At 35.4% G+C, this 17112-nt stretch overlaps 1 protein-coding gene across 1 annotated transcript in view; it reads right to left on the bottom strand.

The window, feature by feature from the left end:
- Positions 1 to 2531: 2531 nt before the first annotated feature.
- LOC144251837 (cGMP-dependent protein kinase 2-like) overlaps positions 2532 to 17112 on the bottom strand; it is a 41630-nt gene continuing 27049 nt past the window's right edge. Inside the window, exon 10 of the mRNA XM_077794545.1 lies at positions 2532 to 2627. Within this exon, the coding sequence (XP_077650671.1) occupies positions 2532 to 2627 (96 nt within the window). The remainder of the gene's footprint in view (positions 2628 to 17112) is intronic.

Raw genomic sequence — 17112 nt, 5'->3', positions numbered from 1 at the left:
CTTCAAAGAAAAAGCAAGGACAGATATGGGATTTAATCAGTACAATTTTGCATACAGACATCAATGATGCACAAGGTTCAGGACTAACTGGTTATTAAGGCCCCTTTAATTTTCACAGAGATAGTAACCATAGTTCCCATCAATGCAACATTGATTATTTCACAGATACCTGGCAAAAGACTCTCTACATACTTTTTTTTAATCCCCAAAGCAAGCTTCTAGAATAAATATTACTTTGCCTTTTTTCTACAAGTGAGAAAGCTAGTACTCAAAAAGGTAAATCATTTTCCCAAGGTCACCCAGCTAGGAAATAGTGGAGTTGGAATTATAGAATGGTTCAATCTCTCACATCCTCATCTTTATAAAGTACTCTAAAGAAAACACAATAAAATCACATGTGGGAATTACATATGATATGACCAATCACAGGAAAAATAAACCTGTAGTAGTCTTACAGGTTTTTATCTCTCTATACGTAGGGTTTTTTAAAGTTACAACCATTTGATCTCCTTTTGAGAATATCATTGCTATTATAACTGTACAGTTTTAACATCCATCCAATACATAAATTTTCTACCTGTATATGTTGGTAATTTTAAAATATATACATGGAAAAACATATAGTACATACAAACCAAATGCAAATAAAAATATTTTAAAAACTTTAGAAATTCTTTAAGCAGGTTATGTTAATCCTATTAAAAATGTTTTTTCTATGTACAATACATAATCTTTAAAAATACTACTCCAGGAAACAAAAACTCTTTGGTTCAGCAAAAGGACTGTAAGTGTGGAAATGTGATTTGTTAAGGATGCGCTTTCTTGGATTGGGCCTCACTTATGGGGTTAAGGTCTTCAGGAAACATATAACTGACTTTCTCTGGATGATGAATAGGTGTGCAGAACAGGTGGAGGTTGCATTTCACATAGACTATTATAATATAAAAATATAACCAGAAGCTTGAATAATGCTGGAACTTGTATATCATTTGTAAAAGAAAAAAAAATTACAGAGAAAGCTCTGCTTCCCATCCATTTTGGAAAGAGGAAATAAAGTGATCATGGTCAATCCCTATAAACATTCACTTACTAGTGATGTTCTTAGGTACTAGTATCCAACAATATTGAAAATGTTCTATTCATTATTTGGAAGATTGCCAGGAGGAGGCAGGAAGAGGCCAGATGCTAGGTGTTTATTCATTTCATTTTGCTTTGTTTTTGCAGTACTGGGGATACAACACAGGGTTACTCTACCACTGAGCTACATCCCTAGGTCCATTGTTATTTTATTTTGAGACACATTTTTTTTAAATTGGTGGAGACAGGGTCTTGCTAAGTTGTTGAGACTGGCCTCGAACTTGCAAACCTCCTGCCTCAGCCTCACAAGTCACTGGTGTTACAGGCAGGAGCCACTGCAACCAGTAGTAGGTATTCTTTTACTTCTAAAATCCTGTGACTTCTTCAATGGCATGTAATTATAAACACATCCAAGACTCAAATCTCTTTAAAAAGAGTCATTAACTCCTCAGAGATTGCAAAGCATCAACATTTGCTAATAGGTTTCTCATTAAAAATTAATGGTAGCCACTCTATCCCTTTTTGGTTTATTAATAGCAACACTGACAGAATTGACCAAAATAGCTCAGAGTTTCAAAGAGTCCATAAATTTACCAATTGGAATTTATTCTCCTTTATCTCTAACAGGGAGGAAAAGCTTTCATGATTTCATTTTAATATATTTTCTACTTTGGTCGTGAAAACATTTTAGCAGATAAAACCTTTCTAAAAGTCCTCATTTAACCATAAATTATAACCACTTTTAGCAGAGTTTTTGAAAATCTCTGAGATATCATTCATAGCTGGTCACAGGAGAAAGAAAAATAGTTTTGCTTTGTTTAATTTTTTTAAGTTTCTCAATAGAATATAATGGATAAATTGACTTATTTGCTTTATGGAGTATCACTCTCTAATACTCACACAGTTTCCAGACTAGTTTCAGAAGCATATTTGTGTATTTCTAGGCTGAAAGAAGTCAAGAACTATTGATTACCAAGATTTCTACATAACACCTTTTAAGATGCCACCATGCCTATGTGGAGTTGTTGAGTGCTGGGGAAATCTTCCAAAATTTACTCAGATTCTTCCTCTTACTTGTAGAACTTAGTTGCTCAAGGGCAAGGCCCTTGTTAAGCCCTTATTATGACTCAAAAGAGAAGAGTATGACTGGGAGGGAGCAGTAGATTTCAGAGAAAACTATGCTACTTCAACAAAAATGTTTTGATTGTGGAAAAGGGGCAGGGGATGGCCTTCAACATTTGACACAAGCATAGAATGAAATACATGAATAATTCACAGCATCTAAATGAGACATTATCATTCAGAACCACATCCATACCACTCTCCTCCACCTCCTGCACAGGGATTTCTTTTCCCTAATGGTCTTCCAAAAGATACTGTAATATAATAATCATTGTCAGATTTTTGATCCTTATTGTCCTCTTCCGTATAGGCAATAATCATCTTGTCTTCTGTTAGAAGTCCTTATCCCAGCCAGACAGCTCATCTGGAGGCACTCCCTTTTCAGGAGGATACTTGTCAAAGTAGCTGTGATCGATGGGTCCACTGAGCTAATATAGAAAGTTTTAAGACAAAGGTTAGAATGATGTTGATTAAGCATGCTATTGCACCCAGGCCATCTTTTTTTTTTTTCCTACCTGAACACTGATTCAATGCCACAGCCACTTGTAAAAAACACATTAAGAAAATATGGGCCAAATATCATCATTGAGTCATAGTCTCAGCTTACTGAGATTTTTTTCTTAAGAAGCAAATGATCAGTAGTCAGTGGCTTACATTCATTAGTTGCTACTTGCCATGAGGAATTACTTTCTAAAGAAAAAGTAACGGGAATAATACCTATGATTTTATCAAATTTAAAAATATTTTAAAAGCAAATATGTAAAAGTCAAAGTTTGTCAGAGCCTTTCTTCTTCTTAAGTTTTTTACCAATCTTGATTTTTTTTTGAGAGAGAGAGAGAGAGAGAGAATTTTTTAATATTTATTTTATTTTTATTTTTTAGTTTTTGGCGGACACAACATCTTTGTTTGTATGTGGTGCTGAGGATTGAACCCGGGCCGCATGCATGCCAGGCGAGCACACTACCACTTGAGCCACATCTGGATTATTATATAATCTTGACTTTGTAGTTTGTCTGTCAGGGATAAAGTATATGAACTAAGTTGAAGGTGTCCAAAGGCACTGCTTCTGGTGTGCAAGGAGAGCAAGGCACCAGAAAAAGGGTTTTAAAAAGATTTAAATCTTTGACACCCAGTGCTGGCACTGCCCACACTGTTTCTCAGGCATAGATCATCTCATGTGGTCAAGGACACTAGCCCTAATCTGAGGAAAAAAATCCCATGAAAGCTGCCTGAGCTGTAGAAAAATGTCCAAAGAGAAACTGCCCTTCCTTTCAGCCCCATTTTGTCCATGGGAGGTAAAGGCTGATGGCCACAAAAAATGTGGCAGTAGATTCCAGCACTGTCAGTTTATGACCTAGGGACAGGACTAGTCTCCTCTTTTAAAATCTAACAGAATACCCCATTTGGACAGGGGATATTCATCACTGGGGCAGACCAATTCTTTCTATAATAGTAGCCCATCAAACTAAAATGGCTGGGAAGACTGTCAGAATAAATAACTGCACCCAGATAAGAAAAAGACATAAATGAAGGCAAACCTGTGTTTTGAAGGCATCCTCTGCAAACAGATCTTCAAGGAAGACTAAAGAAAAGGATGCATTGCATATCAATATGCCTAGTGTAGGAAAAATGTCCCAAAGGATACTCTGGGTACAACTGACAGTGGGGAACTCACTAAAAGTTGATGACACTGTGATAATGATAACAGAGACAGGTCAGACTCAAAAGAATCCCGTGTTCCAACCTTTTAAATACAACCTATGTGGAAAAATATTAATTCTGTTTTTTAGTTTTTTTTTTAGTATACACTGGACTGTCCACCTCCCAGGATAAAATTTGTTGTATAAATTGAATGCACAGATAACATTCATAAGGTATGTGTATGGTTTAGATGTGGTATCCCCCCCAAAGCTCAAGTTTTAGACAATGTAACAAGGTTCAGAAATGATTGGTTTGTAAGAGTCTTAACTCAATCAGTGAATTAATCCCCTGATAGGGAATAATTGAGTGGTAACTGTAGTGGTAGGGTGTGGCTGGAGGAGGTGGGAATTGAGGAGTGGCTTTGGGTATATATTTCTATCTGCCTAATAGAGTCTCCTTCTCTACTTTCTGATCACAATGTGAGCTGCTTCCCTCTGCCACACATTTCTTCCATGATGTCCTGTCTCACCTCAAGCCCCAAAGAATGGAGCCAGCCTTCTATGGACTAAGACCTCTGAAACTGTGAGCCCTCAAATAAACTTTTCCTCCTCTACAATTGTTTTGGTCAGATCTTATAGTCACAGCAACAAAAAATTGACTAAAGTAGTCCATTTCAGAATATGAATTTAAGGAAGGGTCCAAAACTAGAAAAGATAAAAGAAAGTTATAGGTATGGAAATATATTTTAGTATGGAAAATTAGAAGGTAAAAGAAATGTTTCTGGATGAGAAAGTATTTTGTCTGATAGGTAAAGTAATATTTTTATGCTAAAGTCCAAGATGAAAGAAAAACTAAGGATATAAAGTAGTGGTGAATGTTTTAGTAAGTCGAAGAAGATTTGCAAAAGGTAAATCTTAAAATATTAATGTTTGTGTTTAATTGGCTATAATTAGTACAAAGTTATTTAAACTTTAATGTGCTGATATGAAGCAAAATCTGAAACACTGATTCTTATCTATTGAGATAATTTTCTTGCATTTGTTAGGTTTTATTACTTGGAGAAATTAAGTCTTAAAGGAATTAGGGTCTGTACCTATTTTAAATTCTTAAATCATTACTTTGTAACTGGTTTAACAAAAAACTGTTATTTAGATTATAACACTATTGTTGACACTCAAAACGTAACTAGGTATATGTATGCATCTGAGAACTATATCTATCTGAGTGGCAATGTAAATGTTTATAAAATGAAAGTTTATATAAGTTTACAGGCAAGATAACCAATAAGTGCTCTCTTTTATACATTGTATTTGACATAGAAGGGCCACACTGTCATTTGAAGACCTGTCTTATACCTGTTTGCTTCAATCAAGTCAGTTTCTGATTCATTAACACTATGTCCTAAATGTATAAGAGATTTAAAACTATCTTTTGATTTTTGTTAACCCATGCAGACTGTAATTATTGTTACTGTCCACTCTGGATTCTATGTTGTACTTTAAACTTGGTTAAATGTAAAACTTAGGAGAGCACTTTGCCAATTTGGTGTTATCCAAACTAAAATAATCTGTAGCAAAATCTTGGATTTGTATCCAAAAGTCTTGGATTTAGTTGGTATTTATTCATGTCATTTGATGTTCTATAGCTGGATAAAATAACCTATTGTCAATAAGTTTTAAATATATAGAATTTTGTGTTACTCTTCACACTGAAATTGGAATTTAAATACATTTTTGGAAGGTAACAAGGAGATCCTGATCTATTTAAAAGTGGCACTGTAAAACATGGAAGCATTCTGCCATTTTTTCCACAAAAAGAAAGTTAAAAGATCTCTCAGCCTTTCTTTGATTCATGTTTCAGATGTAATGTTGTATTGTGTTATTTGTGAAGAGCTCTGCCTTACCGAAGATAAGGCTCTCCTCCCACCTTAGTCCATGTTGGAATGGCTCCAAAATCGGCTAGATTTCAGCTCATTTAAAGTTGTGTTCAAAAGATTGAATTTTGTTGTAAAGATTACTGTGATGTCAAACAGGGATATAATATTTAACTAAGTAAAGGTTCAAGATTATAAAAGTCTTTTCTTGGTTCATAGCTTTACACAAACTGAATATTTTTTTTCTTTGTTAATTTCACTTTGTATTTTCCTTGTAAACTTTATAACTGTTACCTGTTAGTGTTTTGCATAGGTACTGCTTCTTAAAACAAAAATCAAAATTAATAAATCTGAGTTAATTTGAGATGATAAACCATCAGGATAGATAGTATATAATGATGACTTCCAGTACTAATATTAACCCTAATCAAATGAAAGAAGTCTATGTAAAATTATAGATATTGAACTTATAACCTGTTACTCCCTCTTTAAGACTGGTGAAACTGGCTTTCTGGATGTTTAAAACCCAAAACTTGAAGACCAAAGTCAAGAAAGTAAAAGGGCCAAGGCAAAAACAGCTAATATTTTGGCCCTTGCCCTCTAAGGTCAGCTAGAATGCAGAGAATGATGGGACCTCTCTGGGCCCTGCAACTCTGGTGAGTCACCTGATCTGCTGATTAGGGAAATGGACAGGACCCTAGAGCACAGGAAGCCAACTAGTGCACGTTCTGCAAAGAGGAGGGTCACTGGAGAGGGAACTGTTCCTGGTGCTTCCAAGAGAAGCCACATATGGTCAGCAGGACCCTGACTTATCCTGGCAGGTGGCACCACGAGTAGAGGAAAGCTAAAGGAGCCAGGAGGCTTCACACATGTCCCCAAGTGTGATCTCTGAGGAATCTCAGCTGACTCTTAATTGTAGATAGGAACAAGGTTAGTTTTGACCAACTTGGTCTTAAACACCTGGCAGGAGAGTCTATACTAAAAGCACAGTCCTATGGACATTTAAAAGCAAAAACAATGTTTTGGTTTTCTTAAAATGCAACTTAAGATGTATACTTAAGTCAGCTCTACCAAAAGTAAGTAAATCTGGAGGCTATAAAGGAAGGGTTCTTGTGTGACAGTGCCTAATAATAATGATTACAAGAGTCACAAAGTTGTCCTAAGTTAATTTGAGTCTGATTTCATAGACTCACAAATCTTCCTAACCTCCTACATTGATGAACATGATCTGCTTTTCACTGATAAGATTGTGATACCATCCTCATGGTTTTCAGAGACTGGCTGAAATACTAAGTATTTTTGTGCTAATTATTTACAAAAAAGTAATACTTTGCTGTATTGTTTATTGTTGTCTGAGCATGATCTCTGCCTTATGTCCAGTTACCTGCCATCTGCCACTGTGGAACTCGACTCCTCTGATGCTGAATGCCCTTAACTGTCCACGGCCGACCTGATACAGAATAAGTACTTTGGGTTACTTCCCCCAACTTTGCCCCCTTTCAGCAGGAAGCAGTTTGGAGATGTGCTTGCCCATTTTTCCACAAAAAATGGAATGTAGAAATTGACAGTGGGGAAATGTAACATGCTTTGAATAAAACCCTTGTTGCTCTGCCACTGCAGAGCATTTTTTAAATGGACATTTCTTTCACTTCCTCTCTCCCTGCTCCTCCCTAATCTCTCCCCTTCCCTAATATCAGGGGCAACAGGTTACCTTTCTTCCCCCTCCTAGACAGAGTTAATCTGTCCTTGGGTACACACTCACCATAGGAATGAAGTAATCCAGACTTTGGGGATGGTACCAGAAGGTGTCAGAAATGACTATCTCCAAAATTAACAAATGAAGTATAACTCCAACAGAGAACACGTGGAATGGAATGTAGCCTTTGAATCATCTCTTTAAAAGTCCCCTGTTCCTGCTGATGGGCAGAATCACAGACTTTGGGACAGAAGTCCCCTGTGTTTCTCCTTTACTAACAAAGCAATAAAACTTCTTTTTCATTTTTTTCAGAACCATATCCTTATTTTGGATTGGCACTGGGGACAAGGACGGAGCTTTCAGCAACAAATGATGGCTGGAAAGGGAATAATAGGAGGAGTGGATTTTTAGCTGGGGTGGTATTTAAAAAGCATTATTAGAATTAAGGCCAGAATGTAGAGAAGGATGAAGAAGCCACAAGAACATCTGTGGCAAGGGCCTTCCAGATGGAAGAAAGTGGCAGGAATGAACTGAAATGTGGTGAGAGCAGAGAAAACTAAAAAAAGAAAAAAAAAGGTATTGAGAAATAACCAGAGGCCAGATCATATTAGTGTGTTTTAGGGCACAATAAGAAATTGATTTTTCATTGTGATGAGAAGCCATTACAAAGTTCTAAGAAAATGATGCAATCAATCGAGTTTTCAAAAGACAATTCTGTCTACGTAGAGAATAACCATAGGGGACCAGGTTGGTCAGGTGGTGATGGTGTGGTGGGGTGAGATAGAAGGCAAGGTGATACTTAGGAGGCTGTCACATTCTTCTATCAGCCAAGTCAGTGCTTCTACCTTTCTCAGTCTCTCTGTACCCCAGAGTTGATTCTGGTTCAGTCCTTGACTACATTTCCTAATCCAAGCCTAAGTTTAGCAAAAGTGTAGGAACTAAAAACAGAGAGGGCAAGTGCTAGTACATTCCATTTCAGATGCCATTCCTAAACCAAAGTGCCATTTTAGTAGAAGCTGCTGGAACTCTAGCCAAAGATTGAGTTCCAGGCAGTAGCACCAGGAGTTCCATCGCCCTCCACTGCCCTGCAGTTCTGACAGAAACCACAGTTCTCTCCTGGATCCACCCATCACTGCTTCCCACAGACAGAGGCTGCATTTTTAGAGATTTCTGGGTACATAGTTCTGTAGATTGTTTTCTTTTGCCACCAAATACAGTAACAATACATTTAACATATTTTAATTCTCTCTACCCAGAAGTATTCCACAAACATTAATAAAAATCATTACCATTATTCTACTCAGACTGTATCATTTCCATTACTCAATCAAAGAGACTGTATGTTTTTTTTATAGAGTACTTGCTACAATTTGACTTATGATAATGTTTACTTAACATGAGTGGCCATTCACTTCATACTTGGCCTTTTGATATTAAGCACATTTTAAGTAATGTGAATGCCAGCATGTACTCATGGGTGAAAAACATTCACCAAGGAAATATTGGCATTAACAGCACATAAATTGCTTCTTTATTTTCAGAAGGCTTGTAGAAGCTATTCTTAAAAGTAAAACAATGTTTAAAATACTTGAAACAAATTATTCCTCTTCTTATCAGAAAAAAAAAATTAATAGTACCCCACAAGTCTATTATTCCTCTTTTAAAAATAGGTGTTGGGAGATGTGATTGATGCCTCGTTTATAAGTTAGCTCATAAATATGGGAAGGAGGAGCTCTATAATAATTTTTTTAGGAAAAGATAATTAAACACAGAATGAATAAATCCATATAACAATATTCCATGTTTAACTCTATTGTGTTTAAATGAAATGCTTACATGAATAGGTCTCTAAAAGCATTGAAGCTTTTACTTTAGAGAGGGGGGAAAATCTAATGCCAGACTTTGGGTTTTTTCCCCCTTAATATTCTAAGAATATGCTGGGGAGTAAAGCTATATACCTTGGAGACTTGGGGAAGGTTGAAAAACACTTCTGTTTGGTGAAAGATATGGAGGTCTTCCCCCCCACCAAACTTTCATTAAAAACAGCATGAAAACAGACATATAGAATGAAATCATGGTTTTGAGCACTGTGTAAGCCTGGTGTATCTTTTTAGTCAACTCTTTTCTACACATTATACTCTGACTTCGTCACATCTACCCACAGCAAAGACCACCTTGCCTCTTAGGAAAAAGAGGCAAATTATTCCCCACAGGGAATGAAATTCAGAATTCTTTATTAAGATGCCCAGGGGAGGAAGTTCTTTACCATCAACTCCCATGTGCATCCATTCACAATTTGGCAGCTACATTTAAATGGACTTGGGGAAGTAAGTAAAAGATAGAGCTGCAAGCAGTTAACAATTATATCATTTCTGGTTCTCAATTACCCCAGAGCCAAACCTGAAGACGTCTTTTAATGAGAGAAAGGGAGAAAATATATTGAAAGAATCACTTTAATTGACAGGACACTTGTTTCTGCCATGTGAATGGTGTGTTGATGTGTCAATTTATAATGAGAAAAGAAACTGTGAGAATAGCATGGAATGCAGGGAGAAGATAAATTGTAATCTAAGATTAAATAATGAGCTTTACAACTGGAGGCAATCCAAAGGACAAGAAAGAACATTAAAATACTACAAGCATTTTGATCTCTATAAAATCCGCAGATTTATCTGTCTTATTTCTCCCTCTTTCTGCTTTTTCTCCTTCCCCTCTTTCCTCCTTAAGGCAGAGCTTGATATGAGTTCACAATGTTGAATACATGGCTTTATTTCAAGTAAGTTCATGAATACATAGAGCAGGGCTGGCAGCTTGGGGATTTTTTCTTTAAGCTGTACTGCTTACTGTTTAGGAAAATGAATAGTGTTTCTATTTATCGGTAGCCACGTCTCTGCTTTTATTTTCACACTGTTTTGATGTGTCCCCAGCTCTTCAGTGAAAATTTCTATAGAAGGCTGGGGGTGTAGCTCAGTAGGGGAGTGTGTGCTTCGCATGCACAAGGCCCTGGGTTCAATCCCCAGCATGAAAAGAAGAAAAGATAAAGAAAGGAAAATCCACAGAGTAATAAATTATTGAGAGTCGTTTTCATTTCTAACAGCGACCGCATCAGTGGATCCAAAGGTTTTCAATTAATGAAATTCTCAAAATTATTTTAGTAATATCAATGTTTATTTATAAGTGATATTTTCTATCTGTAAATAATAAGCAAAGTAAAAACATCTTGAAGATTGCAGGACACAGCCAGGTACTGACTGAATAAACAGAAATCCTCCAGGTTTGAAGGGCCACATTTGAATATTTAATCAAATCAGAGAGGATGTCTTAAGGAAGTTATCAATGGCGCTGAAGACCATTTTTAGAAACTCATAGAACTGAAAAATCTAACTGCATGTTAAATTACAGCACAAGGAGAACTCGATGCTTGAAGTTCTGCATAAATCTATGTTCTTCACCAAAATAAATAAAATTAACATGAGACTTGAGAATTCAGAGAAATATGCTAAGGAGAATTATATTTAAACATATTAAAACTGAAAGAGAATATGATGAAATATAATGAAGTTACATATTAATAAGCCCATTATAACCTGAAAATATCCTAAATTAAAATATACCTACCCTACTGAATATTATAGCTTAACAACACAGTCCCTTAAGGAGTATTGGTTGTTTGCCCCCATGATCATGTGGCTGTCCAGGAGCTGTGCCTGGCAGCTGCAAGAAATCACTAAAGAGTATACTAAACCACATATCTGTAACCCCAGAAAAGATCAAAATTCAAAATTCATCATATAGCTTCTACAGACTGTGTGTTACTTTGCACAATCATAAAGTTAAAACATCATAAGTTGGTGCTATTTTACTACCTACTTAGCTAACACTTTCTCCTGAATATTGACAGTAATGATTATAGTCTATTTTATTTAAAAAGTCAGTGTTGAAAACAGAGCTTAATTTCCTTACAGAATCCAAGTTCATCATACAAAGCAATGAAAATAGTGAATAAAAAGCTGTTTCTATGACCTGAAGATGTGATTTTGTTACTTGTTTTATAACTTCATCTATTCTCAATATGAATTTCCAACAGTATAAAAATCTCCTTGAGATTGATTGCATTGACCACACCCAAAACAAAGGAGGAAAAACAAAACCAAACCACCCCCTCAAATTTGCACACGCATGCGCTTGCACTCACACACACACACACCGGAAAAATGGAAAATCTACATAATATAGAAATTCCCATAATTTCTATATTATTCTGGGCAAAAAAGTAACTACTGACCTGTGTTTCTTAATGTCATTGATTCCATTCTTCAGATTTCCCAGTCTTTCTGTTGGATTTTGCCTGAAAGCATAATTTTTTAAAAAAGAGAATTTATAGTAATGATACTTGAGTGAGTCTCATTCATTCATTCATTCATTCATTCAGCAGTATCCATCAAGTTCCTACTGTAGGTCAGACACCTGGGTTTAGGGAGATGAAAAAGATGTGGCCCTCCTGGAAGAGGCACAGTTGAACTAGTTAGCAGATACGTCTGTCCATCCTCCAAATAGGAAACAATAGGTGATTTCCATCAAGTTAGAGAGAGGCTAAGGTATGTATGGATGAAACTTTCATAACAATGGCCTGTTCTTTATGGGGTATGGAGATTCAGCTGAAATGCTCATAGTATTTAGTAGAAGGTGGGCAAAAAAGGGATGATTTGCATGCACAAAGGCAAACTGGAAAAATTCTTTGAGGCTCTTTGAATATTTCCTTGAATCACAGAACCAATTCCTCTCTTATAAGGATCTCTAACACTGCTTATATTCCACAATTACATCCCTAGTAGGAGTACCATCTAATTGGGTGTGAGTAAATCTAGCTCCTTAAGAAAAGACATTGTATCTATTCATTTTGTACCTTACAACATTTGTAACAGATTTTCAACTTGTGTTTAGTGAGAAAAAAAATGAAGAGATAACTGCTCATATGGGTTTCAATAAGATATAATAAGCATGAGGTCTAGGAAGGTTTCAATAAGATATAATAAGCATGAGGTCTAGGAAGGTCATGGGTACTTGTATGAGCTGAGACTTGAACCAGGCTCTAAGGGAACCTTGTACAGGTAAATTGATGAGGAGGTAGAAGGTATTTAAAGGAGAAGCAGTAGCCCATGTGAAGCACACTGATGGGAAAAACTGTCACTTACTAAGTACAGCTAATAATTTCTTGGCAAAAGAATATTGTGGGAGCTGATGATTATTTTTAAGTTAGGAAATACTATATCTATCTATCTATATCTATCTATCTATCTATCTATATAGCGAGAAAGAGAGAAACTAAAAAGAGAAAGATAGCAAGTATATATACTTTATATACATAAAGTCTATTTATAAAACAATGTGACATGTAAACAAGCTATAAAGCATGAGAATAAAACCCCCTGTACCACCCACCAGTTAAATAACTAGAGAAAAGCCAACATGGAAGGTCCACGTGCTTCTCCTAGGGAGTCCTTTTGCCCAATGGGCAAGAGGTCATCATTTCCCTGACATCTACACTTATCACTTGCTTGCATTCATTTCTAATTTTGCCCCATATATAATATACCTAAGTATGACAAAACTTTTATATTTTAAACTTTAGGTAGATCTTATCTATTTTGGGGCAAATTGCATTTTTTATCATTCAAATTTATATCTGTGAATTTAATCTTTCCTGAAGTCCATTTTCACTGCTGTATCCTAACACCATTTAATTAACACACAATGATTTTTATCCATTCTACTGTTGGTGGACATCTGTACTATTTCCAACTACATGCCACTCCAAAATTCTTCTAGTGATATTGTTTTCCATGTTATCTAATAGATATGTATAAGACGGTAGAGATGCTGAGTCAAAGATGTGATGGCATTTTCAAATTTATTAGATATTGCCAACTACATTCTCCAAAGGGGTTATATTATATTGCTACTCTCTCTACCAGAAGTGTATAAAAATTCTAATTGACCTACATCCTCACAATGATTTAATAATATAAACATTTCCCTTTTTGCCATCTGTGAGTACAAAATCACTGTGGTTTTAACTAGTATTTCCTCCTTTAGTAATTAGTTTGAGCTATAGCATTATAATTAGCTTTCATATCTGAGGGAGCAATTTCCTTCCATCCTGTTCTCTTTGTCTTCAAAAATGTCTTACTATTCTTGGCCCTTGGGTGTTCTTCATAAATTTTAGAACCAGCTTGCCAAACTTTCAGAAAAAGCTCTGCTGGGATTTCCACTGGAAGTGTATCAAATCTGTGGATCAACTTGAAGAGTACTGATATCTTTAGGATGTTCAGTCTGTCTGTTTTGAAATATAGTGCATCCTTCTGAGTTAGGTAAATAATGCTAGTTGCTGCACTAAATATATCCAAGAAGGTATAAAAGCTTAAAATCTATATTAATGTACTTCTTTCTCACATTCTGGGTTTTCCTGAGGAATGAGTAGATCTCCATTAACAGTGATTTAGGGAGACAGGCTCCCTCCATCTCAGGGCTCTGCTAACTTCAAATCAGCTATGTTTGTTGGCAACAAGCCAGAAAGAGTACAGAGACCCACTGCATAGAAATTTTACAGGCCAGGTGTGTGAGTAGTACACATCACTTTTGCTAATATGTGCCACATGGTCACAACTACCTAGAAAAAGGGCTGAAATGGATTGTCTAGCTCTGTGCCCAGAAGAGAGAATGAGCAACATTAATTATTAATTTAAGTCTTATATAATATCTTTTAAATATGATTTTTCTAATTTTCTCAGTAAAATTGTTGCCATTTTTGCTAGTCTTGGCTATGTTTTTTTCATAAATGGTATTTTTTCCTCTATCAACTATTTTTCTGATTTTTAAATAACACTGTTTTGTATTTTTAAAATATTCTGTTTTTGTATTAATAATTTTACATGCTGCAACCCACATTAAAAACTCTCTAATTAATTCTAACATTTGTTTTTCCACTTTGTATTTCTATATAATTAATTTTTATCAACTAGTAGATTTTGTCCTTTGGTTTTCCATCTGTCTTTTAAGTTTATCTCTATCTTAGTTCAATGGTAAATAAAATACTGAATTGGGGGTGCATAGATCACTGATTTCAAGAGAATACTTCAAGTGTTTAATCATGATTTACAGTGGTTGCTCTAAATTTTGTTAGGTATATTTCATTTGATTCATTAAATTTCTTTTTATTTTTAGTTAGCTAAGAGATTCTATTATAACTGAACGTATCAAAATTTTCTCTGCAACTATGAAGTGATTATATAATAGATTTTCTACTTTAATCTATTATGGTGGTGGTTTACTTTAACAGAGCTTTTAAAAAGTTTTTAAGACTTTTAGAACAATCAGTGAGATTAAGAGGAATGATGCATAGATTTCTTATGTACTTCTTACTAACACACACACATACAGTCTTTCAATAGTCAACATACCCCATCTGAGTGGTACATTTGACACATCACCCAAAGTCCATACTTTTCATTCAACTAACATATGATTTCATGTGTCAATCATTATATATCATATAAGTATTTTTACTGCCCCCAAAATATGTTGTGTTCATTTCTCTCCCACACCCCACAACTTGGCCACCACTGGTCTTTTCACTGTCTCCAGTAGTTTTGCTTTTCACAAAATGTGACACATTTGAAATAAAACACTATGTGGCCTTTCCAGATTGGACTTTCTTTCACTTTGTAATATACATTTAAGGTTCCTCCATGTGTTGTCATGGTTTTGATAGTTCATTGCCCTTTAGCATTGAATAAAATTCCATTGTCTGGATTCAGCCACCTACCCATTTGCCTACTGAAGGACATCTTGCAAGATTTAGCAATTCTGAATTAAACTGCCACGAACACTTGCATGAAGATGTTGAAGTGAACATCGGTTTTCAACTCCTTTGAGGAAATATCAAGGATTGGGATTGCTAAATGATATAGTTGATGTATGTTTAACTTTGTTAGGAAACCAGAAAACCATCCACCAAAGTGTGTGTGCTGTTTGCATTTCTGCCATGGCTCCACATCCTCACCAGCACTTAGTGTTGTCAGTGTTCCAGATGTAACCACTCTAGAAGGTGAGAAGTGTTATTTTGCTGTTTTTATGTTTAAACCCCTAATGATTTAGATTGTACACATCTTTTCATGTGCTTGTTTGCCATCTATATATCTCCTGAGGTGAGATGTCTGTGCAGGTATTTTGCCCATTATTTAATAAAGTTCTTAATTTTCTTCTTTTATTTTAAATGTACTTTATACATTTCAATAATAGTCCTTTATTGTATGTTTTTTAAAAATATTTTCTCCTACTTCTGAGGCTTGTCTTTTCCTTCTCTTGACATTTTCTTTCACAGAGCAAGTTTTTAATTTAAATGAAGTGTAGCTAACCAATGATTTCTCTCATAGGCCATGGCCTTTGATATGTCTTAAAAGTCATCACCATACACGAAGCCAACTAGTTATTCTCTCATATTATTTTCTAGGAGTTTTATGGCTTTGGGTCTTATATTTATGTCTATGACCCATTTTGAGTTAACTTTTGTGAAGGGAGTAGAAGGGTACAGGGTCTGCCTAGATTCCTTTTTTGAATGTGGATATACAGCTACTCCAGCACATTTGTTGAAAAGACTGACTCTGCTTTATGTATGCCTTTGCTCCTTTGCCAAAGATCAGTTGACTCTGTCTATGTGGATCTATGTCTGGGCCATCTGTTCTGTTCCATTGCTCTCTTTATCTACTCCTCCATCAATATCTCACTGTCTTATTCACTGCAGCTACATCAGGTACTGTCAGCCCTCTGACATTTTTCTTCAATGTTGTGTTGATATTCTGGGTCTTTGCCTCCCCATATAAACTTTAGAATCAGTTTGTCACTATCCATCAGGTAACTTGATGGGATTCTCATTAGGATTGCTGTGAATCTCAGATCAAGTTGGGAAGAACTGGCACTGTGAAAAATACAGAGTATTCCTATTCATGAACAATCCTAAATAGCTCTCCATATATTTAGGACAGCTAAATTTCCTTTCAGCAGGGTTTGTTATTTAGCTTATATAGATTATTTATACATTTTCTTATGTTTACACCCAAATATTTCATTTCAGGGGTGCTAATGTAAATATTATGGTGTTTTTATTTTAGATTCCACTTGTTCACTGTTAGTATCTAGGAAAGCAATTGAGTTTTGTATATGAACCTTATATTCTGTGACCTTGCTGTAATTGCTTACTGATTCCAAGAGATTTTTTTGTTGTTGTTGATTCTTTCAGATTTTCTACATGGATGATCATATTGTCTGTGAATAGAGAAAGTTTTATTTCTTTCTTCCCAGTCTGCTTATCTTCTTTTTTTTTTATTTTGAACACATTTAATAATAGAATAGAAAACAATTTATTCGCTTCTCTTGTTACATTTACTAGGCCTTCCAGTAGGATGTTGAAAAGGAGGGATGAGAAGAGACATCTGTATTTTTTCTGATCATAGAAGAAAGGCTTCTAGTTGCTCATCATTCAGTATTATGTTAGAAGTAGGGTTTTTGTAGATATTTGTTATATTGAGTTGAGGAAATCCCTCTTTTTTCCTAGTTTACTGAGAGATTTTTTTACCAAATCTGTATAGTGATAGAGTTTGTCTAATGCTTTTTCTATACTTATTGATATGATTGTGTGGTTTTT

The sequence above is a fragment of the Urocitellus parryii genome, unplaced genomic scaffold (genome assembly GCF_045843805.1).
Source record: "Urocitellus parryii isolate mUroPar1 unplaced genomic scaffold, mUroPar1.hap1 Scaffold_242, whole genome shotgun sequence".
NCBI lineage: Eukaryota > Metazoa > Chordata > Mammalia > Rodentia > Sciuridae > Urocitellus > Urocitellus parryii.
Note: the sequence above shows the minus strand (reverse complement) of the source record. Positions and strands in the feature narration are given on the sequence as shown.